Source organism: Harpegnathos saltator, unplaced genomic scaffold (genome assembly GCF_003227715.2).
Source record: "Harpegnathos saltator strain DR-91 unplaced genomic scaffold, Hsal_v8.6 scaffold403, whole genome shotgun sequence".
NCBI classification, from domain to species: domain Eukaryota; kingdom Metazoa; phylum Arthropoda; class Insecta; order Hymenoptera; family Formicidae; genus Harpegnathos; species Harpegnathos saltator.
Window position 1 is genome coordinate 966386 of NW_020230210.1, and position 24589 is coordinate 990974.

At 39.4% G+C, this 24589-nt stretch overlaps 4 protein-coding genes across 9 annotated transcripts; 3 read left to right on the top strand and 1 right to left on the bottom strand.

Annotated features, from left to right (window-relative positions):
• Window positions 1-169: 169 nt before the first annotated feature.
• Window positions 170-1952, top strand: LOC105189306 (nucleoside diphosphate-linked moiety X motif 8). 2 transcript variants are annotated; one of them, XM_011151320.3, is made up of 3 exons: window positions 170-412; window positions 1011-1241; window positions 1444-1952. In XM_011151320.3, exons 1-3 carry the CDS (start codon window positions 368-370, stop codon window positions 1936-1938), a joined length of 771 nt encoding a protein of 256 aa, XP_011149622.1. In that variant the 5' UTR covers window positions 170-367; the 3' UTR covers window positions 1939-1952. The 2 variants fall into 2 exon arrangements, with proteins under 2 accessions (XP_011149622.1, XP_011149623.1); XM_011151321.3 differs by lacking the exon at window positions 170-412 and adding an exon at window positions 426-683.
• A 1466-nt stretch (window positions 1953-3418) lies between these two features.
• On the top strand, window positions 3419-5380 carry LOC105189305 (peptidyl-prolyl cis-trans isomerase-like 4). Its single transcript, XM_011151319.3, has 4 exons — window positions 3419-3713; window positions 3854-4344; window positions 4438-4679; window positions 4788-5380. Exons 1-4 carry the CDS (start codon window positions 3644-3646, stop codon window positions 5338-5340), a joined length of 1356 nt encoding a protein of 451 aa, XP_011149621.1. The 5' UTR covers window positions 3419-3643; the 3' UTR covers window positions 5341-5380.
• A 2277-nt stretch (window positions 5381-7657) lies between these two features.
• Window positions 7658-18136, top strand: Khc (kinesin heavy chain). Of its 3 annotated transcripts, none has more exons than XM_011151318.2 (14): window positions 7658-8700; window positions 9160-9301; window positions 9509-9682; window positions 9787-10055; window positions 10146-10392; window positions 10474-10710; window positions 10826-11175; window positions 11255-11458; window positions 11575-11715; window positions 11812-12096; window positions 12707-12892; window positions 13025-13228; window positions 13340-13634; window positions 14217-18136. In XM_011151318.2, the coding sequence occupies exons 1-14, from the start codon at window positions 8542-8544 to the stop codon at window positions 14237-14239; spliced, it is 2916 nt and encodes a 971-aa protein (XP_011149620.1). In that variant the 5' UTR covers window positions 7658-8541; the 3' UTR covers window positions 14240-18136. The 3 variants fall into 3 exon arrangements, with proteins under 3 accessions (XP_011149620.1, XP_011149619.1, XP_019699824.1); XM_011151317.2 differs by having other exon boundaries at window positions 14276-18136; XM_019844265.2 differs by lacking the exon at window positions 14217-18136 and adding an exon at window positions 13781-14033.
• An 873-nt stretch (window positions 18137-19009) lies between these two features.
• Window positions 19010-22963, bottom strand: LOC105189303 (uncharacterized). 3 transcript variants are annotated; one of them, XM_011151316.3, is made up of 8 exons: window positions 22789-22963; window positions 22422-22677; window positions 22172-22289; window positions 21674-22027; window positions 21252-21518; window positions 20947-21194; window positions 20093-20835; window positions 19010-19592 (listed from the first exon to the last, which is right to left on the bottom strand). In XM_011151316.3, exons 2-8 carry the CDS (start codon window positions 22517-22519, stop codon window positions 19531-19533), a joined length of 1890 nt encoding a protein of 629 aa, XP_011149618.1. In that variant the 5' UTR covers window positions 22520-22677; window positions 22789-22963; the 3' UTR covers window positions 19010-19530. The 3 variants fall into 3 exon arrangements, with proteins under 3 accessions (XP_011149618.1, XP_011149617.1, XP_025156982.1); XM_011151315.3 differs by lacking the exon at window positions 19010-19592 and having other exon boundaries at window positions 19738-20835; XM_025301197.1 differs by lacking the exons at window positions 19010-19592; window positions 22172-22289; window positions 22789-22963 and having other exon boundaries at window positions 19739-20835; window positions 22422-22676.
• Window positions 22964-24589: the final 1626 nt, after the last annotated feature.

Consider the following 24589-nt stretch of genomic DNA (forward strand, 5'->3'; position numbering starts at 1 on the left):
TGATGAAAAGTTCGATAATTGATAGTCATACCACCGATGAAACAGTAAAAGCCATATTGCTTTTTTTAAAATGTAAGGGAGGATTCACATCTGGGCAGAAAAATAGAAAGCAGAAAGGCAGCAGCCAATCAGAAGTCGCGCTGGTAGTCTATCTCTTTCTTCTATCTTTCTCTCAAGAGAAAGAGATAGACTACCAGCACGAATTCTGATTGATTTCTGCTTGTAATAATTTCTGCCAATCCGGCCTAAAAATAGATTCAGAGAGACATCTATGAATGATTAAGCGAACTCACTTATTAATCTTTATCCTGCGAATTGACGTCTGTGTTGCCATTTATATCGCTGATTTATCACTGTTTTATTATTAATGAGGTTATTTGCGACATCGATCCGTGTTTTATCACGTGCATTTGTAAGTGTTTCGTTATTATTGATAATAGCCGAAAATGAATAGCTAATTGTGATCTCACATATGTAACAAATATACTGACATTATATAAAATATTACCATCGCTGCCATTCGACACACAATTGACTTATGATCATAGCGCTATTAATGGCGCGAATATAATGCAACGTACAAAGTTCGCTTTGAAATGACATCAGATGACTGTACATAACGTACAATGACTACAAATATGCCATATCATTGTTAGGTAACAGATTTCTTAAGCAACTTAAAAGTAAGTCTCCAAAATATACCGACAACATATCGCACTTATTCTTTTCAATTATCTATTCAATTAGTTATTCTTCACAACCTTGATTGCTTTTATGAGCAGAAATCTGTAACATATGTGGGCATAGTATCATATGCACACTTATATACAACATAACAAATTGATTTAATCATATAATGTATTAACGTACTTAGTGTACTTCATATAGTAATATGTGTTTCATATTAATATCATGTAATGTTTAATATATTTCAAATAATGTCATTTATACATATGATATACATTTATCTTATATTATTTCTATAATGAAAGAAGTATTTGTTTTTCTAGTCTGTGACATATGAACATTGTATCAACATGGATCCTGGATTAAAGGCTGAAGTAGTACTCTCAGAATCAAATAGAAAATCTTTCATTGAGAAGTTCAAGAAATATCAGATACCTAAGGTAGAAGAAGCTGTCCCAGAAGCTGCTGTTTTAGTTCCATTATGTATGCACAATGGAGAACTTGGTCTCTTGTATACACTGAGATCCATGAAACTCACAACCAATAGAGGACAGGTTGATTAACTTATTAAAAATCCAGCAAATTAATTAGCTCTTTTAATGATCTTTAGCTATTTTATCACATATTTATATTTATATTTGAAACAAAATTCTTGGCTTAGTATAATATTATGAACTATGATATTACATAATTTATGTATTAAATCTACTGTAAAATAATAAATAGAACTTAATTTTCACTAAACATCTTTCATAGGTATCCTTTCCTGGTGGTAAACGAGATAAAGAAGATGCTGATTTGATAGAGACTGCTCTACGGGAAACCTGGGAAGAGCTGAAGATTCCCAAGAAGAAGATTGATGTGTGGGCCAAAGGGAACACGATTGGAAAATATGATATCAATGTTACACCTGTACTGGCTTACATTGGTGAGATTGTGGTGGAAGATCTGGAGATAAATCCTGATGAAGTAGAAGAAGCGTTTGTAATTAGTCTACAAAAACTCTGTGATCCTGAATTATTTCGTTTTACACGTTTCCAAAATAGATTGATTTTACCGAGTTATTTGGGTGGTAAGCATCGTGTTTGGGGATTCACTGGTGCGATTACTCACATAATACTTGAATGCTTAATACCAGACATTTACAAAAACAAACTATCTTTTGTACAGCATAAAGTAGTAAACGAATCTATACCGATCGAAACTGAGAAAAAGTTAATTAATCAGAAAAATACTATGTCAAAAATATAAAGATGGAGATAGACATGAAATAGAAAATTGAAAAAGTTTTTTTTATAATTACTAGTATTAATTGAAAATGTTCGATAACAATAATTAAAAATATATTTTTCTTAAAATACTGAATGTTTTATACTTATTGAAATTATAGTAATTTAAAATCTATTTGGATCTTATTCTGTTATTTGTTATTAATACTATTTTTAGTATTCTGATATTTTTAATCATCGAAGATCGGACAACAGCAAAATAATACTGTGAATGCTAACAGTGAATAATAGAGTCGAGTCTAAAATTCTATTGTTTCAATGGAACAAAAAATAGTAGTTGCACTGTTTCTCTGTGTAATCTGTGTAATTCTATCTGTATTCAATTCTATCAACTTGAGTAAATCAGAATGTTATAAATGTGTATAAAACAAATTATGCTGTTAATTTTTTAAGAAAATTTTAGGTAAATATATTTATATTTTAATTGTTATATATATATAAAAAATATATATATATTTTAAATTTTATTGTTTATATATATTATAAATAAATAAGGGTTTATAGAAAGGATAGAAAAGCCTTTTGTGAAAATCTGTGAAATAAGCAAAGGTATTTACCGTTTTTGGACTAAAAAGGGAAAATTGCCTTGTAATTATAATTGTCATCAAGAAAATCATCTGCAGAGGTGTACAGAATATTTTTTTCTTAAGAACTTGAAATAAAAATAAAATGAATTGTTGCATGTTAATATTATATATAGTGATTGAATTAATATGAGTAAATCAACGATAAATTAAAGATATTTACAAATAAATGACATATCCTTAAATTATCTTCAATAGACACATATTAATTCAATCACTATAGATAATATTATTAACATGCAACAATTCATTGACAAATTTCTTCCTTTTTTTAATAGAACATATGTCATATTTGCATCTAGTTCCGAGGCCGAATAATAATGATACTAGGAACTGTGAGAACATATTTTTAAAGTTCCCTATAAAGTCGAATGCCAGCCAGATCTAAAGTCGATATAGATCGGCGTGAGAGTGAACACGTTTTTACCACAAGTCAGTAAACGCGTACTCTGAAGTGTATTCACACAGTGGGGGGGGATCTCAGCGGCCTGGAATGGGACCCACTGTCTACTAACGTCTGTTCCGAAAGACTGAGCGGCGCCCAACCCAAAGCTTCCCACACATTTAGGATTACCTCTTAGCACGAGAGATGGAGGCGCAAGTTTATTTTAGTGGCCTATCGGGACTCGAACCCGGTTCTCCTGGATTACGAAACCTGGTGCTCCACCTGCCAGCCACGCTGTGCTCCATCAACAAATAAATCTCATAAGATTAAAGCCAGCGGCACACGGTGCTTGTTTCGTGCTGAATTGCTTACTGGATGAAAATACTGCGTTCTGATTGGTGCATTTCCATCTTCGGAAATGTACTAATCAGAACGCAGTATTTTCATTCAGCATGCAATCCAGCACGAAACAAGCATCGTGTGCCGCTGGCTTTTTACAGTCTTTATAGATATCTCGTCGTTACACGCAAACCGTATACATAACCCAAAATATTTGGCGGACTGCAAAAATTACCTCCCAAAATTTTTTCTTTATTTATATCGTGGCAATAAATATGTAATGTGAAATATCGATACATGTATTTACGTAGTAATATTAACTGAGTATCGGCGAGAATTAAAAAGACTCGAAGAGGAAAATGGCAGTGGTGATTGAAACGACCATAGGAGATTTCACCGTAGATCTCTATACTGAACAGCGTCCTCAAAGTAAACATATCATAAATATTCCTCAATAATTTAATTGTTAATTACTAGTGCATTAAATGCTACATTTACATTATACATATCGTCTAATTTCATACATATCAAGTTTACATCAGGTCACATGATTATTTTTATCTTTACAGCCGCACGAAACTTCCTGAAACTATGTAAACTCAAGTATTATAACTGGAACCTCTTCCACTCGGTACAGAGCAACTTTATCGCACAAACTGGAGATCCCACTGGTACTGGAAAAGGAGGGAAGAGTATATATGGAATTGTACTTGGTGAAAAGGCTCGGTATTATGAAGCTGAACAAATGCCGAAGATCAAACACAGTAGGATAGGTCTGCTCTCCATGGTCAATTGTGGTAACAATATGTTGGGCTCTCAATTCTTTATCACATTGGGATCAGAGCTTCAATCGTTAGACAATGAACATTGTGTGTTTGGTGAGATCGCTGAAGGACTAGATGTTATTCTGAAGTTTAATGAAACCATTTGTGATGGAGATCATAGACCATATCAGGACATACGGATATCACATACAGTTATTTTAGAAGACCCATTTGATGATCCTGTAGGACTCATGGTTCCCGACAGAAGTCCTGAACCTACAAAAGAGGCTCTAATGGTATACTGCATATAAAACTGCTTACAAATTTGTCTTATTCTTTCATCCTTTTTGTTTAAGAATATTTATTAAAAAGATTTGTCTTGTTTTTAGAGTGATAGAATCGGAGCAGATGAAGTAATTGATGATACAACTGGCATGACTACAGAGGAGATTTTAGAGATGCAAAAGGATAAAGAGGCAAAAACAAGAGCTACGATATTAGAAATCGTAGGCGACATACCAGACGCAGACATAGCTCCACCTGAGAATGTCTTGTTTGTGTGCAAATTGAATCCAGTGACAAATGACGACGACCTTGAGATTATCTTTAACCGTTTCGGGAAAATCATAGGGTATAGAAATGCTTTATTTTTAATGTTATACATATATATATATATATTAATATTGATTATAATTCATGCGATACTATATGTTGTTTATATATATTAATTTTACTTTAGTTGTGAAGTTATAAGAGACCATCAAACAGGAGACTCCTTGCAGTACGCATTCATTGAATTCGCTGATCGCAAAAGCTGTGAAGAAGCATATTTCAAAATGGATAATGTTCTGATTGATGATAGAAGGATACATGTTGACTTCTCACAGTCAGTCGCAAAAATGCGTTGGCGGGGTAAAGGAAAAGGTATCCGATATTTCGATGAAGACGAGAAAACGAAGAAACATGAAGAGAACTTGCCTTCATTGAGGAGGCATGAGACATCACGTGGACGGGATTATGACAATAGTAAAAATAGGGAGGAAAAAAGAAAGAAGGAACACAAAGACAGGGATCACACTTCGAAACACAGGAAACATAAACGCAGGAAAGAAGACAAAGACGTGAGAGACAGAAGAAAGGACGATGTAAGAGATAGAAGAAAGGAGGACGCGAGAGATAGAAGAAAAGACGATGTGAGGGAAAGAAGGAAGGAGGATGTGAGAGATAGAAAAAAAGATGATGTAAGATACAGAAGAAAGGATGACACAAGAACACATTGTAAGAAAAATTGAGGGAAATAATTATTTTTGGCAATAAAGATTATTATATATTTATAAACTAGCTATAATCTTAGAGCATATAAAATATTACAAATGATATTAAATATTAAAAATAGATTAGTAGAGAGACAGTTGGTAGTTCAGCAGCAAAATTTCACTCCTGATATATTTTCTCTCTGACCTTTTTATGTGTATATAAATTTCAAACGAGCTTCTCGAAAAAAATGAAGTTTGAAACTTCCAGGGAATTTCGAAAAACATTCATATAAGTAAACTTTCTTTATTTTTCATTCCTTTTCATTCATTAACTTTCAAGAGCTTTACAACAGGGATTGATGTAAGGTCAAACACCCGAGAAATATTTGCGAACGTATCCAGTACAATATACCCTCACAAGTTCTTGTGTGTGTCGCGCTTTTTATAACATGTAATTTATCACGACTTGTGACTCGCAAGTTTCCTAGTTTATTACATTTTGACCTATGAAAGCATTTTATCTTTTTCGCCATATGTTTCTATCCATTTACCTTCTTCACCTTTTTTTACAATGGCTCAGAGGAAAGACTAGGGAGATACTCAGGTATGTATTCTATGGAAATAAAGGGAACAAGTAGATTTTTCTTTTATTTGACTTCCGACGTCTCTCTTTCTCTCTCTCTCTCGTGAACATTCCAATTCATTTCAAATCAAGTATTTCTTTACATCCGGAAGCCGCAAGGTTTTTCCTTTCATAAATGCCTGTTCTTTCCAGTAAAATTTCCTTCAAATGAGAAACGTGGAAAAACTTTGAACTCTAAGAGAAAAGACTGGTGCGTTTAATTTTTTACTCCATTTATTCATTCAATCCTCGTATACAATATGCGTACAAAATTTAAGACTTCCGAGTGCTCGCCGCAGCTATATTGAATAGTGATGTCAGAAGTGACAAATGACACGCTGAAAATTCTTGTTTGCCGCTTTCAAATACGGGGATACTTGTATGAAAAAATACTTGTAAAATGTTCCAAACACTATGCCTCTTTCCCTTGATAGAATTTATGTACTGATTGTGTAATATGATTGAATCAACAATCATAAAATGACTCCAATATGGGGCCTGGTCATGTGCATCATTTTGTATGACCAACTTTGTATTACAGTCATTTTATTGATTTTTAAGGGAGGTGCATAGTGCTCGAAAAATTTTTTAGCGGTTTGAAATATTCTTTTATGTTTTCTTTATCTAAAAATTGCAGGAATTTTGGGCATGAGATTTCTCACTTCTGACATTATCAGTCAACAGTTCCGTCTCGCGAGTAAACAAACATGTTAGCAACAACACACAGACGTTCAACATATATTTTATGATACCATTAAAGCGACATAATATGTTTTTACGCTACTAATTTTAATTATCCAATTTAGTCTCTATGCAGATATGCCGAAATTTGTCTATCTGAGATCAGGAGCTTTAACAATAATGTAGAAATAAACAAATTATAGTTCTTGAGTTGAGATATAGAAATTTTGGGATCGAATGTGACCTGTTTGAATATTTGAACGCTGCAACTCCCGATAATCAATCAAAAATAATGTCACAATTGCTGTTTAATAAACGGTCACGATGCACGAACATCTAGATCGAACTCGACGACCGGTGTCCCTCTCTCGATATTTCAGTCTTAAAATTTTCAAGTCGGACGCGCATTTAGACAGCTCGTACCTCGTGACCATTGATTAAAGAGCACAAAATAACGTTTTCTTTATTGATTATTCGAAGCTGCATTGCTCTCCCAAGCTCGTCGAAGATCGCCATGTGAACTTCAAGGTGCACATTCTGAGAGCATCGTTGGAGCTCGTGTCATCCACCTTACTGACACTTTCGTCGAGGGAAAATCAACGCGAACTCGTTAAAATCGCCGATTTCGCGAAAGTCAACACATTGATCCATCGATACAGTGACGCGTTGTGTGAATTCTCCCGGGAAAGGCGCGTGTCATCTCGCGTGCTTTTTTCTCTCTCTCTCTCTCTCTCTCCCCATCGCTCATATAACAGAAAGAATAAAAAAATATTATACGCGATGAGAGTGCAGAGTCCATTGTCGCTGGAAGTTGCAAGAGCATTCAGTGTATTTTAAAAGCACACGCTTCCCACGAAATTCACACACACACATACACACACCCACACACACACCCACAGCCTTTACTCCGGACACGCAAAATATGCCTTTTTAATTTCACGTTCCATTTCTCCCTTACACTTCCCTTACACCAGTGTGTATAATATAATACAATACGCATACAATATAATTATATAATAATATAATACATAAAATATAATGTAATTTCAGCTTGAGGATCAAAAAGGCACACTCGGCATCGGCGTTTCAGAATACGACGAGTCACATCACACACACTCAGCCGCGACCGCGCGCGGCGGCGTTTCGTTGACGCGTCCTAGGTGTGTGTAGCGTGTCGCCGCCGACGTCGTCGCCACCGTCCCTCATCGATCGCGCGCGGCGCGGATCGCTCGCGAAATTTCTCTGTAGAGTAGGTAGCCGTGGGTAGCCGCCGCGATCGTGCGTATCGGCCGCGCTCTTGCTCGCGATCGCACGGACCCCCACTGGGCTCGGGCAGCATCGAGGTAGTCGTGATATCCCGGCGATCGTAGGGCGCCGTGGTGGTAGGCCGCATCGGTGCCTGGTGGAGCTCGTCGTCGTGATCCGCCCCGTCGAGGAGCCGCTCCGTCACGGCTGCGAGAGAGCGTTGAGCATTCGGCCGGGTTTATTGTGTCGGTCAGGTCGGGCCACTTAACCGCCGCCATCTTGCGCTGCGAAGGTAGGAAAAGGAGCTTGTGACAGGCCTGTCGCAGTCAGTCGCGCAGAGGAAGCGAGGGACGAGGGACGGGGAGACGAAAAGAACGGTTCCTTCATGCGGTACGCGCGTCCATCCTGTCGCCCGTGCGCTTCGGCTTACGAACGGTTGTCGAGCGTATATCCGAGGAGCGACAGACCAGAGTAGTAGCGGCCTGACGGGAAGAGAGAGAAAGAGGGTCGAGTGCATCCGCTGCATCCGATACACCTACCTCCAGGAAGGCAACAGCAGCAGGCGCACACACACACACACACATATATATATATATATATATATATATATACGTGTACACGTACACGCGCATTCACCCACGCACGCACGAACGCACGCACCACCGCCGTCGCCGCCTCTTTCTTTCGCGATGGCCATGGAGACGCCGAGGGAGCGCGAGATCGCCGCCGAGGACAGCATCAAGGTGGTCTGCAGGTTTCGGCCGCTCAACGATTCCGAGGAGAAGGCCGGCTCCAAGTTCATCGTCAAATTCCCGTCCGGTGTCGAGGACAACTGCATCTCCATCGGGGTATGTGCTACTAGTGCTTAGACTTAAGACTAGTGCGTACTTAACCGAGACGGCTGAACGATTGTCGTTTGTCGATGCGACGACGAATAGGAAATTTCGCGTGTAACGATTGACAGTCGCCCGAGATTCCGTTCCCATCGGCTCCCTCCATTGTTGCATATATCACGCGTGGACATGTATAGGTATATTGGAATTATGATTCATCCCAGAGTTCCGGAGACTGGAGATTGCCTAAGCTTTATGGTCTTTGAGATTTGTGGAAGAGGTAGAAGAAAGGATACATTGTGCTGAGTGTTTATTACACTTGTTAAATGTCAGAGATGAATATAATAAGAACAATTGCGAATGGATCTGCAAGTAGATTGATTTCTTTGACCAGAGAAACGTCTTTGTGATGGCAGATTTATTGATATCTCTCGAGTATATGAAGAATGATGCTATGTAATGTATTAATTTCAGGGAAAGGTATATCTTTTTGATAAGGTATTTAAGCCAAATGCTACACAAGACAAAGTATACAATGAGGCAGCTAAGTCTATCGTCACGGATGTCCTGGCAGGATACAATGGAACCATCTTTGCGTATGGTCAAACATCTTCAGGTATTGCAGTTTTTGTCTGAGATAATTTTCATGAGAAGCAGAACTACTCGATGTACTACTTACAAACAATATTCACCTTATCTTTCTCTCTTTCTCATTTCAAAGATGAAAGATAAAAAGGTGATTGTTTGCAAGTATTTGTTAGACTTGTTTTTTAAATTAGTGATAGTAACTTGTACACTGTGTTATTACAATTTTCACATACAGGTAAAACGCACACAATGGAGGGAGTTATTGGTGATCCCAATAAGCAAGGTATCATTCCCAGAATCGTCAATGACATTTTCAACCACATTTATGGCATGGAGGAGAACTTAGAGTTCCATATTAAAGTATCATATTTTGAAATTTATATGGATAAAATCAGAGATCTTCTTGATGGTGAGATTTCATGCAATTTTACATCAGTGTTTTATTGTATCCTAAAGATCATAATCGGCTATTTTTGTATGCATCTCACGAATTGAACCACTTCCCATTTTCAGTATCTAAGGTTAACTTAAGCGTGCACGAAGACAAGAATCGCGTGCCGTTTGTGAAAGGCGCGACCGAACGGTTTGTTTCTAGTCCCGAGGAAGTGTTCGAAGTGATAGAGGAGGGCAAATCGAATCGGCATATCGCCGTGACCAATATGAACGAGCACAGTTCACGTTCTCATTCTGTGTTCCTTATTAACGTCAAACAAGAGAATCTGGAAAATCAGAAGAAACTTTCCGGCAAGTTATATCTCGTCGATTTAGCCGGCTCAGAAAAGGTGAATGACAAAAAGAAAAAATGCTCGATACAAAATATAACAAGAAATATGAGTAGAACTGTTTTTTCATACACTCATATGTCTTACTAGGTTTCTAAAACCGGTGCTGAAGGAACCGTGCTCGACGAAGCGAAGAACATTAACAAATCATTGTCGGCGCTGGGCAATGTAATTTCAGCTCTGGCAGATGGCAATAAGACTCACATTCCTTACCGTGACTCTAAGTTGACGAGAATACTGCAGGAATCATTGGGTGGCAATGCCAGGACTACAATTATCATCTGTTGCTCTCCCGCTAGCTTCAACGAATCTGAAACAAAGTCAACTTTAGATTTCGGTAGAGATATCTTATTTTCTTTTCTACCTCTTAGAGTGTTCTGCTTTCGGCAGATTCTCATAAAATGTATATCTGTTACAGGTAAACGCGCCAAGACCATCAAGAACGTCGTATGCGTGAACGAGGAATTAACGGCTGAAGAGTGGAAACGGCGCTATGAGCGCGAGAAAGAGAAGGCGGCGAAATGGAAAGCCAAGGTGGACAAATTGGAGGCAGAGTTGTCGCGTTGGCGGCAGGGTGAGACTGTCAACCCTGAAGAGCAAGTTAATCTGGTCGAAGGACCGGATGTTACCACACCAATTAACGTCTCCATAGAAGGTAAATATATCGTAATTTCGTAATATCATTTTCGTAAATTGTATAAAAAATAGATTCTCAAATTATAAGTTTTTCAATATGTAAATCCTATTTTTCTTCATTTAATTTTGTACAGGTAAACTGGATGACAACAGCCCAATGCCGGCTACACCCGGTGGCGGTCTAATGGCAGGTTCTCTCTCGAACGAGGAAAGGCAAAAGCTTGAAGAGGAACGCGAAAGACTGTACCAACAATTGGATGACAAAGATGAGGAAATCAATCAGCAGTCGCAGTATGTCGAGAAGCTGAAGGAACAAATGGAGGAACAAGAAGAGCTTATTGCCAGTGCAAGGCGGGATTATGAGCAGTTGCAGCAAGAGATGAATCGAATACAGCAGGAGAATGAGAGCGCCAAGGAGGAAGTGAAGGAGGTGCTACAAGCATTGGAGGAGCTCGCGGTCAATTACGACCAAAAGTCGCAAGAGGTAATTATCTGCAATTACACGTGAACGAGAAAAAAGGGTCTTTTTGTATGACGCGCAAATTATTCGGCGTTTTCTGCAGGTCGAGTTGAAGAATAAAGAACAAGAAACCATGACAGAGGAGCTCCTGGCTAAGCAAGTGGCTCTCAACAATACTGCGTCGGAATTGCAACAATTGCGCGACATGTCCGCCCACCAGAGGAAACGCATCGCGGAAATGCTGGCCAATTTCCTGAAAGACCTGGGCGAGATCGGTGTGGCTATTGGTGGCGACGAGAATTTGAAGGTAGAGACACGAAATCGCCAGATGAAGCATGTGCAAGCGTCATCGTTTTACACATCGTTAATCACCTGATGTAAACATTCGGGTCGTTTTCTCAACTGTAATTAATTTTATTTAAGGTTGCGCCAGAGAGCAACGGCAAACTCGAGGAGGAATTCACAGTGGCGCGGCTATTCATCAGCAAAATGAAGTCCGAAGTAAAGAACTTAGTCCAGCGGTGTCAAGGATTAGAAAGTTTTCAAGTAGACTGTAACAAGAAAGTGAGTGGCCGCGTTTCGCTGTTGTCGCAAATTAATCACGATTTCTTCCACATGGTAATCTCTAAAATTAAACTTCATTTTACGTCAATATCTCAGGTTTCCGAATACGAGAAAGACTTGGCCGAGTGCCGGCTGCTGATCTCACAGCATGAGGCTCGTATGCAAACGCTGACGGAATCGATGAAGGAGGCTGAGACGCGCAAGCGAGCCCTGGAAGAGGACGTGGACGCGTTGCGCGAAGAATGCGCGAAATTGAAGGCCGCCGAGCAAGTACAAGCGGTCACCAACAAAGAGAAAGCCGAGGAGAAGGAAGCAGCGACGAAAATGCGAGTGGCACTGGAGGAACAGATGGATCAATTGAGAGATGCACATCAGAAACAGGTTTCGTATCCGAGAACCCTCTCCGGTTACGATATATTAAAATTTGCCAGTTCACACTTGATATGGGGGTTGAGCTTGGTAACTTTACAAAAATTAATACACAAAATAAAGCCCGACTAAATGTAATAATAACAAACAATGAATAAAACCCTGAATAAATCCGGACATAATTGGAGATAGAGACTGACGTTGAAATATTAACGTCGAAATACGTAATTACAAGATGGTTGCGACAAACGCAAACATATTGTAATCACGTAATTTTAGCTGCTTGCGTTATGTCCGCCGCTTAATCTTCGTTACTTGCTCTTCCTGCCGTCAATTTCCCGTTAATTAAAGAGATGCAATAATTAGACTTTCTCTCTCTCTCTCTCTCTCTCTCTCTTCTCTTTGAAAATCGCATCAACTTCGAAGAGAGAAAGCTCGCGCGTGCACTTTGGTGTAAATTAGTTTTCGTATGGTCTATCGTTGACCCTCGGTAATCAGAGTATTCCAGCTAGTGACCTAATTGCTTTTATCGCTATTTCGGAGAGTTGCTCTTTGAGAAATGTGCAACGATCGCCGATATCGCACGTGCTTATAATTCAACGTTATTCAACGTCGATTTAAGGTCGCCGCACTGCGGGACGAGCTATCCGAGAAGCAGGAACTCATCAGCGAACTGAAGGACCTGAATCAGAAATTCACTCTGGCGCACCAGCAGATGCAGGCCGACTACGAGCGGCTGAAGCAAGAGGAGGCTAACAAATCCGTCAAACTGCAGGAGCTCATGCTGTTGAACGAGCGTCGGGAACAAGTACGTTTTCGATAAAAAAATATTCGTGCGGACATGTAACTGTTCTCTTGCATCATTGTCATTTATCCACGAGTCGCGGAGAACGAGCGCCGATATAATAATATCATCAACTCATTATCGAATTCACTTCAGGCAAGGAAAGATCTCAAAGGTTTGGAGGACACGGTAGCCAAAGAACTTCAAACCCTACACAATCTTCGCAAGTTATTCGTTCAAGATCTACAAGCTAGAATAAAGAAAACCATCAATGCAGAAGACAACGAAGACGACGGCGGCTCGCTCGCGCAGAAGCAGAAAATATCCTTCTTGGAGAACAATCTGGACCAACTAACGAAGGTACATTCTGAACTCGCGCGCGCTTAATATTTAATTACCGATTGCTCTGTCGCATGGTCCGTCGCCGTTATCGTTGACTCACCCTTTGTTTCGTCTGATTAATTGTCGCAGGTGCACAAGCAACTCGTCAGGGATAACGCCGATCTTCGCTGCGAGCTGCCCAAGCTGGAGAAGAGACTGCGGGCGACGATGGAGCGCGTCAAGGCCTTAGAGACAGCATTGCGCGATGCCAAAGAAGGAGCAATGCGAGATCGTAAACGCTACCAGTACGAAGTAGATAGAATCAAGGAGGCTGTTAGGCAAAAGAATCTGGCGCGTCGTGGACCGAGCGCGCAGATCGCGAAACCAATTCGCGCCGGTCAACATCATTTGAGCAACGTCAACGCCATTCGAACCGGCAATCGTGGTAAGGAATCCTTCACTTCTCGGCCAAGCGCCAGTTAAAGAGTCGTCTCTCTCTCTCTCTCTCACTATCTCTTTTTGCAAACTCTTACTTTTCCTTCGTCTTTTATGCATATAAACATATATACAATACCGTCATGTTTCTTTTAGATTCACTTAATTAAAAACGCCTACATTGCGTTGTGGGTTTGTTCGATTTTGTACAAATGAAGTCGCCGCAGGCAGCTCTGTGCTTTAGAGTAAGTGAGCCGTTTTTGATACAATTATACGATTTTTCTGATTTCGCACGAGCTCCTTTGCGCGATATCGCGATACGCGTGATTGACGCGTAATAATCGAATGAAACAAAAAACGAACAAACCTCACGACATTCCTGTCCCAAGTCTTACGGTCGACTGCTACTTTGCATGGCGAATTAATTTCACGTTTCAATTAGACGTTCATTTCATGGTTATTAATCATATGATTTATGTAAAAATGATGACGTTGATTTTTTGAGACGCAACATTTTATTTGATTGATTGATTGATGTTACTTTGAGATTTATTTGTTTCCTCTCTTTTTTTTCATGTTCCTGATCACACAGATATGGGTAACAGCGTACAGTGATCGTGAGCATAATGCCAAAACCCTTCACTTTTACAGAAAACGAATGCAAGAACGCTTTCATCGACGAAAACAAAAGAATTCCAGCGGCTCTTATGTATAATGGATATGCATAAATGTTATAATTATTAAGATAAGGGCAATAGTACTACATCCGCAAGGAGAGCACCGCCAGTTCTTTTAATTAATATTTTTTCCCTCCTCTTTTTCTTCGGAGTAAGCATGTGCTTAGGTATACATTTGTACGAAATAAGTGTATTAAGTTGTACACACACGTATATATATATATATATATGTGTGTGTGTGTGTGTATATGGTGTGTGTGTATGTGTTATGTGTACATACATATGTATGTATGTATATATATACGTATGTATACATATACACCAGCGCTGCATGTCCCGTCGATTTGTAAATAGTTAATTTTTATAAATTATTTAATTTATACACAATGTCATGCATGATTCGATGATAAAGTGGATGTCTACTCGAACGACCGACCACTCGAAGAAAGAGCCTCTCGTCACTCGCAATATTTATACATACTTCGCGCAGTGTCTGTCTCTATTTAAATTATGCTCGTATCTCAGCTTGGCGTTTTTAAGAGTAATAGTAAAGATGAGAGAAAGGAAGAAAAGCTTGCCGCAATCGTTGGATCGAGCCTCCTAAGCGAGGAACTTCAATCTGAGTAAACGAAAACGAAAGAGGCGAGAAATACTTAATAATGGAAAGAAAACGCGTTCAGCGGGTTTATGCGGCACCATGCGATGATCAAGTGAACACGATCGGACATGCGGCTTTGCGCGAGTATGATTGTAGCTTACAAGTATTCGTAACCGTAAGAAGTTCCCTCCTATCTTCCCTCGCCCGCCTTTCGACCCCGTAGATGATAAGAGAATTTCACGGCACATGGCGTTTTTTCGGCACCAATTTCGCTGGAGGGCACGCTTGATCGCGATCAAGCGTAGAATTGCCTCTCTAGAGCGGCCCGCGGATTCATGTACTGCCGTGCGTTTAATTTAGGAAGAGAGAAATTTTGCGAGAACACGTGTATCCTCCTCGACGGGAAAAACGCCGATTTATGTAACGAATGGCCCCCATCCCGCGTCCGCTCCTTTTAATTTACTCTTTGTAACTTTTAACTTCCGTAATTGTAATTTTCACTGTCCCTTAGCGTCTTAATTTAATTTATTTCCGATTCGCGCGTGTCAGAGGCTTATTTTCTCTCGCGTTAGACTTGCGAAGCGCACAGAGCGACATGGAGCTTCGATCTTTTCATGCATTTGTTGTTCTTTTTTCTTCTCGCCTCGAGTGTGATTGTAACGAGCAGATGGAATCAGAGTGACGTGTGATTGATTTTACATGCGTGCGTGTATCTGTGTGTGCGTGTGTGTATCGAGCTCCCGCTCAGAAGTTACCTGCATGTCTGGTTGTGAACAGCCGATGATGCACGGGTTCGCTTATTATGTTCCTTAGAGAAAAGAAAAGGATAAGATATAAAAGAAAGTCCCCGCTGTCGCGAGCTGTTGAAATTTCGCTCACACGTCTTTCGCACGTGACGTCGTCGTTAACCCTCTCGTCTTTTATAGATCTTCTCCTTCTTTTCTCTCGCGGAATCTGATTTGTCTCGGATTCTTTCGCGTATTACATTTATACATTGTGTTACTTTTCCCCTTCTATCTCTTTTTCTTTCGACGCTCTTTTGGGAGTCGTTTACACGTAAAGATATAAAAATGTAACTGTCACTTGTATATTTAATTTATAAGGCTTTTTCTAGGGTACGAGAGAGCTCGTCGATAATAGTCTTATCGTTTATTCGATCGAAATAAGATAAATCGCCCGATCCGTCGGGCAAGGGTTAATGATGGCCTTCACACTCGTGCATTTTAGTATAACACGGTTTAGTATAATTCTGCGTTTCCGTAATCTCGTATCAATCATCATTATTGCGCGATCGTTTCCACGAGAAACGATTCCACGTCTCTTCGCCGAGACGTTCGTTCCCTCGCTCGCGCACGAATCATCGCATATATTCGATGCACTCTCTCTCTATCGGGAACTGTTTTTGTATAAACAACACGTTGACTCGACACGTGGCAATTCTCGCGGCTTAAATGAAACTACCAGTGTATCCAATGACGACGACGACGACGATAGATTTAGTTGAACTTAGAGTCTCTCGCGAGTGCACGTCAAGAGCGAGCAGTCGAGAATGCACACGTCGAGAAGATCGATCGTGAGAAAGTATCCGAAGTACTATTAACTATTACTAATATTATTGCTACTACTTTTTTTTTTTTCGTCACCTTCCGTTTCTCCTCTTTTTTGACTCTCTTTTGTGATATATATAATGTAAACATATATCGAGGGTGCAGCGCGGAGAAGAGAGAAGTTATGTTTTTGCTCATACGTAAGCAGAGACAAGTAAGAGTGTGTTGTGGTGCATAAGGAGTGCAATTATCGTTAAACTATTTTTGTCTCGGGTGTATGTAAATATATATGTATGCGTAAATACATTGTACCGTGCGTAATGCAGTTGCGTTAGTTTCGTGGTGAACGTTTAATCCGTCATAAAGAGAGTGAGTCCCCCCCCCACACCGCCGCCGCCGCCGTTCCTTCGCAAAAAGCTACTTACCGTCGTACGTTCCACCATAAGGACTCTTATTCTCATATCGCACACAAATTAACACGCGCATTTAAACGATGTTACAATGTTTCTCTCCCTCTCTCTCTCTTCCTATTCTTTCGGCGACGCCTTACGACGACGCGCGACGAACGCGCGTCTCTCCCTTAGAATGTTGAATGTATTTTCGAATCATGTTGCGCTAAGAAAAAAAAAAATGCTAACGATGTACTACTGCATTATTATAATCCATCGTTACTACATTTCTTCTCGTCATGGCTCTTGAGCGCGTCTTTCGCATCTCCAGTAATTAAAAAAAAAATGATAAAATCAAGCCAAAAAAGTGATTATCGACTTTCCGTGCGATGAACCGTTTCCGAATAATTAGTCTCGATACCGGATCGATTTCTCTGATTCTCCTGTGTATCTTTTTTTTCTCTTGCGATGTAATCATGAATTTGAGAGACCACGGCCGACTCTTCATGTTGCAGATCGCGTGCAATAATCAGCGATTGCATCCCGCATGCGATATCGGGCTTATTTGATATAATGCCGTTTTATTATATTGTATACACGCTGTATATGTATCGAACGATAGTTGGCCGACGGATTTGACGAGTATGGAACGAGGAAAGACAAAGGTGTTAGCAACATTATTTTCGTAATGTCTTCGGCGTGTCTGAAATCACATTATTATACAGTCAAAGTAGACGAGTTATAACAATATGTGCGCACCAGCCAGTCACTGTTGAAGAGGAGGTTGATCTACAACTGTAGCCTTTCTTGCTAGCGAAACGAACAAACCGTTTCTTTTGTGATTCTTCAAAAGGTGAAAACGAAAATGGAGATATGAAGTGAGACATGCGTCGAAAAAATTCGGAAAAACTCAGCCATGACGATTGTTACTTTTCGTGCAGTACGAACGAATGAACACAAGGTTTCTTCAATGATGTACGGCGATTTTGCGCGTGGACGAATAGTTTTGCGCGAAATCGTCGCACGACTCCCGCTGCACGACGTCGCGTGTAAAAGTGAACAAAAATATTCGATTGCAGGTTTCCTTCTATGATCTTAATCGAGTTCAGATCTACCTCATCTGAAACAGCAAGTAGTACGAGATAAAAGAAAAAAAAATCGTATAGCGATTCTAGACATTTTTCCTAGAGTTTAGGCGATAGATTTGTATGCAGGGTGTAGAGAGGCTGTAGCTAACAAGGTACTATAAATTGTAATACAATATTCTCCCCTCGGATTAAAAAGCTGTAATTTTAAGATAATTATCGTTAATTATTATATGCGATTGTCGAGGAAACGACGATGCTTATACATTAATGGAAGAGAAAACCCAAGAAAAAGAAAAATATGACACATTAAACGACTGTATTCACCTATTTATTTATTGTCGCACCGCATAGTCCCGGCAAAAGAAGGAAATAATCCGAAAGAAATATATTTATAAGGTAATATACAATAAAAATATATTATACATATACACCTATGTCTGTATGTATGTGTGTGTGTGTGTGTGTGTGTGTGTGTGTGTGTGTGTGTATGTGTGTGTGGACTGCGTGAAATCCCGAGTTAATTATCCTACCCGCGATGGACAGCAATTAATAATATCAAGTTGAGCAATTCATAACTTTCTGTCAAATCTCTAATTCTACACACACCGCTCGAAATAATTAGGAGATTATTTCGGCGTATATACATATTATGTAGATACTTAAAGTGTCATTTATCAATATTTGTCTAGTATAATATCTAATCCTAATATTTAATAGACATACTTATATATTTGAGCTTTCTATTAGCACAAGAGCTACTAAGCTACTCCACACGAGATCTCCAGTATTTTGAGCGGTGTAATCGCAATTTTCGGAAATCATTCTCTAAGCAATATTGTAAAAGATTTCGTTTTCTTATTTTATTTCTCATCAATGTAATTGTACAATATCGCAGATATCAAAACATATAGTAATCGAAATGCGATAAATAACATGATCATTACAAGTTTCTTAATGTACAGATTAAGAAGAGGCATACCTACACTTGTCTCAATGAGACAAAGTAGCGTCTTCTTTTCCTTTACAAAGTCCTCGTGATACGTATATTTAGTTTCAACACGATTTGGACATTCTTGTTTTGATGGAGGAGAACTTCTGGCAATTGATGAAAAACAAGTTCTCTCATTGAAACATCAGAAGCATCGAAAGTGTCCAAACCGTGTCGAAAGCAAATGAACAAATCGATGTTGCCGATAATATTCGCGTTACAGGAAACAATGGAAACCTTCGGTGTTAAACAATTGTTCTTTTATACTGCTAAAATCGCGTATGTACGTATTTTTTGCTAAAGAACACATACAGAATCGTTCTTCGCTATGCACTCTAAATCTTTGTATATAATATACACGTGTAAACCCACGTTTCTCGACATCGAGAAACTACTGTAACTTACGTCCGTAAAGGGCAAACCTCGAGCGTGTAAAAGTACGTGTGTACATCTACAAAATTCAATGTATCTAAAGTGAACACCGGCAGATATGTTTGACGAAAAGTATATCGATGTATATTGTGGCAGTGTGTAACGTTATATCTACTGTTCGCGCGCTGTAAATCGGAAGATAGTGGTCGACGCAATTGGCAGTAATAATCGAATATTTTTTTTTGCCTTAAGTATTCGCGTGGCACGTCGAATATGAATCACGTTTACTTCTTTCATTCGCCGAAGAACCTAAAACATCCAAATTTAAGGATTTAATATTTCGGTCTGCTTCAAGATTTGTTGATTTTGTATGTATATATATATATATATATATATATATATATAAATCTTGAAGCTTGTATATATATACATATATATGTGTGTATATATGTATATTATATATACATTTTCCATTCTCACGAATTCTTTACATCCTAATTCTCAAAGTTAAAATTTCAAACAGTTAACAATAGAAGATCGTACGTGAAGCCAGCTTCCCTTGTTCTTCTTTCTTGCGATAAAAACAAGATAAAATAAAACAAACAACATGAACAAAAGGAAGCTCAGAATTTGCGACGCGAGTACTCAGGTGATTAACAAGTTTTCTCACAAACGACCTAATAGTGTTAACAGAATTACGATGAACACCGGACGTATGAACACTAATCAACGTCGTTAACGAAGCAACATAGCGCACAGCACTATCATGTTCAATATCAGCGAACCGCAGAGCAGCATGATCAACAAACCAGGGCTGGTAACGACCGTTGTGTGGCTCGGGCACATCGGTATTGAGTCGTTCCGGCCTCCGTTGCCGACTACCGCTGCCACGTGCTCCTGATTGTCCGCCGCCATCACGTTGTTGCATGCTCGGACTGCAAGCAACTGCGACTGCGAGCAGTTCCTCATCCTCGTCGTGGTTGTGTCGTACATAGTGCACCGGGATTGCGCGCGAGGTGCTGTTGAGCTAGTAAAGAACCTTGCAGGATTCGCGATATTTCCTCGTGGCGTGTAACAGGACTGCGTGGCGTCCGACACGACGGAGCAGCGGTCGAACTCATGCACGGATGGCTCCCTGGATGGCGCGAAGTTGGAGGAGCCAGCCGACCCGAAGCCCGAGCTCTGACTGGACGAGCGCGAGAGTGTGGGTACGCCGCTCACCATACCTTCTTGCCAATAACCACCGGCTACCCACGACGTTTGCGTGACCGATTGCAGCTTCGGCGGCGAGAGGATACATCTTCTGCCCGACGCGACGCTGGATCGTTTGAAGAGGTCGCACGTCGACATGCCATATATCCTTCTTTCGAAGATCGGTGGCGTTCTCGCGCTGTATCTCGATGAGTCCTCGCTTAAGGACAACGCACTCAGGGCGCTCACGTTGTTGTCCAGACAGAAAGAATACGGCGAGTCGTTTTTACATTGGGTGATAGAGCTCAGGTAGCTGTCGTTGTGGATACTTGTAGTAGTTGCGTACGACTTCTGTTTCGGCCTAAAAGTAGAAATGATATGTAGAGTAGATGGAAGTCGTTATATCGAAAAGAAAAATACGTTTTGGAAAAATATAGGATCAATATAGGATGAACAGAAATATAATACAGACACTGCTAAGTGTGACTTAATCTCTGTGGTGAATAATTCGCCTGCACTGCTTGACAATTCGATACTACTGTTCGTCTGGTTTAAAACGTTGTCATTTTTATTCCGATTGTCGTATGCTACCTGTGATGATGCAGTGGTATTTCGTGTATGCAACTTGAGCTTCTTAAACGATACCGATGTAGTCAACGTATAGTTATACGAACTGGGTTTTATGTTCAAGAAGCTTATAAGCAATGCACATACTGCTATCTGGAAAAAAGAAATATGCAACCAATGTTAAAATATTCCTGCATTAAATTATTTTACCATATAATATTGTGTAATATGTTCCGCTGTGAGCCAGATGTTTTGCAACGTCGTTAAATTCTTGATTAGTATGAGAATAGTCATACAACACCATAAAATTATTAATAACATATCAGAGTTTTTCCTTTTCATCGAATTTGTGCAATAAGCACATAAATGAAAGAATAATCCACCAAAAGGTAGCCATATAACTTCGTGATTGTATGAGATAATTGAGCTGAGAACCACTGTAATAAATCGAAACACTGTGTCTAATTTTTTTGCTTTCTGTAACAGAATTATCAAATAATTATTTATTGCAATAAATGAATACTGTTAAAATATTAATAAAAACATTAACAGCTATATGCTATGATAATCTTTTATCTATGATAATTGTTTTATAAAATTTCTTCTTATATGTTCCTAACAAATATACTTACATTGATAATTGCATTAATTGGCTTCTGCCTGAAGAAAAGCATCTTGTAGCGCATAAGCCATAACGATTGCTTATTCAGTACATCCCATACTATGGATCTACAACTACCACACAGTGGATACTTTTTCTCTAGGTATTCTTTGAACACTTTCAATTCTGTATCATAAAGATTTTCATCTCTAGGTTCAAAGTTGGACAATTCTGCTAATTTTAAACTTTCTCTCTTATTACAATCTATGCAAAGATTATTCTTTGGAACATTGGCAGCATTGTTCTGTTTGGGCAAACTGCAGTATCTTGTGCATTTATCAAATGTTGCATATTGTTCTGGGATGTCATATGCGTAATCACCATTCTAAAGCAAATTATTCACACGTTAATCACAGATTAAACAATAAATTTCCTTGTACATAATCAAACACGGTGTGTTTGATCATATATAATTCAAGTATGCTATATATGTGTAAGATAGAAATTAGATAAAATTTCTGCAACTTACTTTAGAGAAACCGTTGAATTGTTGGCATGAGGGACACAACCACCAAGTCAGGTTTTGTCTCCAAACCTTTGTATTTTGATTGCAGAACCAACAGTTTACTTTTACAGGCCATCTTATTCTATTGATAATAAATTAAAACATGCCAATATATTAAGAATTGAAGGATACATGTCAATGTTAACTCTCAACAGATATATTATACCAATTTCAATTCACACATATCCAAAAATATATATAAAAAAGTACTTACTTCAACCTGTAGAAGATTGTTACACATGTAACAAGGATTAATTGAATAGGAACCAACACAAACACACTATCCAACACAGTGTTCTGATCAAATTCCATTATTTTTATACAGACAAAAACGCTTTAAAATCGCGAGAAACGTTCAATGCTGCACGCGACAAGAAACGTTTCTCTAAAATGCATGTATAAGAATTTCCAACATCAATTATGTGCGCTACATCTTCAGTCAAGCGAACGAACGATAGATATATTATAACCTAAAAAGAAGACAAGCCGCGCTTAAGAATAATCCTACAATTATGTTAAATCAAGCGACACCAATGTTGTCAGATCCCATCGACGTTAACTGAGGTCGTTTTAAATCTTACCAACGGCCGCGTTAATTTCTTTAACGAATTATCCAGACGGATTTGATATCACCCTACGTGGGGCACGTGTTGATCAACGCCGGCGTTATGATTTCAGCAGGTGCTATATTCTGCACACATACCGATCGCACACATACGCCTTTCTGATCCTCAGGCTGAGGGAACGTTACACGCGGTGCTCTTCTTTAATAACCTCAACTTGTAACTAGAAAGGCGTATGAGCGGCCGCCATGCGTGATGTGTCCGGTAGGTGACTATTTGCTATTCTTTGCTGCACCTTCTGCACCTAATCGCAGCGGGAAGAACTTCATTGGATGCATTCAGTACTACAACCGCTCCAATGAGTGCATTCAGTACTACACCGTTCACTGAGCGCTCAATGAGCTTTTACATTTGATTGGTATATTCCTTTAGATTTAAAAATATACACCAATCAGATGCAAGAGCTCACTTAGCGCTCAGTGAGCGGTTGTAATACTGAATGCACCCACTGAGCGCTCAATGAGCTTTTACATTTGATTGGTGTATATTTTTAAATCTAAAGGAATATACTAATCAAATGTAAAAGCTCATTGAGCGCTCAGTGAGCGGTTGTAGTACTGAATGCACCCATTCAAGGCCATCGCACACAAATGAACGTAAGCAGTAAAGAAACTGACCAATCACAATTAATTATTCTCGTAAGTTTTAAAATGGCGTCCTTAAATTTCGATTGTGATTGGTCGATTTGCTTACTGCTTACGTCTTACTGCTTAAGTTCGTTGTGTGTGATAGCCTTCAGTACCGCGATTCTGTAACTCGTTATTGGAGTTAACGATACTTCCGTTATCGTTGCGCAGCTTTTGTATACCGTAGAAAAGCTGCGCAACAATAACGAAACTGTCGTTAACTCCAATAACGAGTTACAGAATCGCAGCACAGTACGGTTGCGGACATAAAGGTTGTCACTTTTTTTTTAATGACTTTCGGGACGTATCCCGACTCGAGAAAGATGAGAGCTGCTGCTCCGCCTGCGGAGCACGCCTGCGCAGTAACTCACAACGAAAGGCAAGAAATGAAATATACGTGATATGACATAAATATGTCAACAATCATTGGGTGCATTGGATGCATTCAGTACTATAACCGCTCACTGAGCGCTAAGTGAGCTCTTGCATCTGATTGGTGTATATTTTTAAATCTAAAGGAATATACCAATCAAATGTAAAAGCTCATTGAGCGCTCAGTGAGCGGTTGTAGTACTGAATGCACCCAATGCACCCTATGGCTGCGTTCAGAAAACACAACGGTTATACAACGGTTGAATAATTCGTCAACGTTATTGGTCTGAATGTAAGGATCTAATAGTAAGGACCAATAGTTACTAAGCGCTCAGTGAGCGCTTTGTTTTCTGAACGCACCTATGGCCACGTTCAGTAGAACAAAGTGATCAGAGAGCGCTTAGTGATTATTGTCTGTGATTGGAGCATTCTGTTAGATTCTTCATAGACCCAGAAGTATTTACCAATCAGGAGCGAGATTTAGTGGAAAATCTAATAATGTCCAACTGTTGAGTCTGCTGAATGCAGCCAATTACGCCGAAGCTCTGTTGTCCAGACTCTCTATTGTAGGGTCTCTAGTGCGGAAAGTCGGTATCGCCAAAAACGCCATGTTGGCCGTTCTCAGGTTCCTCTCTGTTCATTACACATAAATCGCATGAATTATCCAGTCTCGTCCAAGTGTCACCTAACGGCCGCAGCGCACACTACAAGACAATTAAAACAACAAAGAGAGAGAGAAAGAGAGAGAGAGACGATGCAAG

Bases quoted from the DNA above. Each gene is read 5' to 3' on its own strand.
- LOC105189306 (XM_011151320.3), top strand. From the start codon at position 368: ATGAGGTTATTTGCGACATCGATCCGTGTTTTATCACGTGCATTT. The intron at 413-1,010 runs GTAAGTGTTTCG...TTGTTTTTCTAG, and splicing joins GTGTTTTATCACGTGCATTT to TCTGTGACATATGAACATTG. The intron at 1,242-1,443 runs GTTGATTAACTT...CATCTTTCATAG, and splicing joins TCACAACCAATAGAGGACAG to GTATCCTTTCCTGGTGGTAA.
- LOC105189305 (XM_011151319.3), top strand. From the start codon at position 3,644: ATGGCAGTGGTGATTGAAACGACCATAGGAGATTTCACCGTAGATCTC. The intron at 4,345-4,437 runs GTATACTGCATA...TCTTGTTTTTAG, and splicing joins CTACAAAAGAGGCTCTAATG to AGTGATAGAATCGGAGCAGA. The intron at 4,680-4,787 runs GTATAGAAATGC...ATTTTACTTTAG, and splicing joins CGTTTCGGGAAAATCATAGG to TTGTGAAGTTATAAGAGACC.
- Khc (XM_011151317.2), top strand. From the start codon at position 8,542: ATGGCCATGGAGACGCCGAGGGAGCGCGAGATCGCCGCCGAGGACAGC. The intron at 9,683-9,786 runs GTGAGATTTCAT...TCCCATTTTCAG, and splicing joins AATCAGAGATCTTCTTGATG to TATCTAAGGTTAACTTAAGC. The intron at 11,716-11,811 runs GTGAGTGGCCGC...TCAATATCTCAG, and splicing joins AAGTAGACTGTAACAAGAAA to GTTTCCGAATACGAGAAAGA.
- LOC105189303 (XM_011151315.3), bottom strand. From the start codon at position 22,519: ATGGAATTTGATCAGAACACTGTGTTGGATAGTGTGTTTGTGTTGGTT. The intron at 22,290-22,421 runs GTAAGTACTTTT...TATTATCAATAG, and splicing joins ACAATCTTCTACAGGTTGAA to AATAAGATGGCCTGTAAAAG. The intron at 21,195-21,251 runs GTAAAATAATTT...TCTTTTTTCCAG, and splicing joins ATATTACACAATATTATATG to ATAGCAGTATGTGCATTGCT.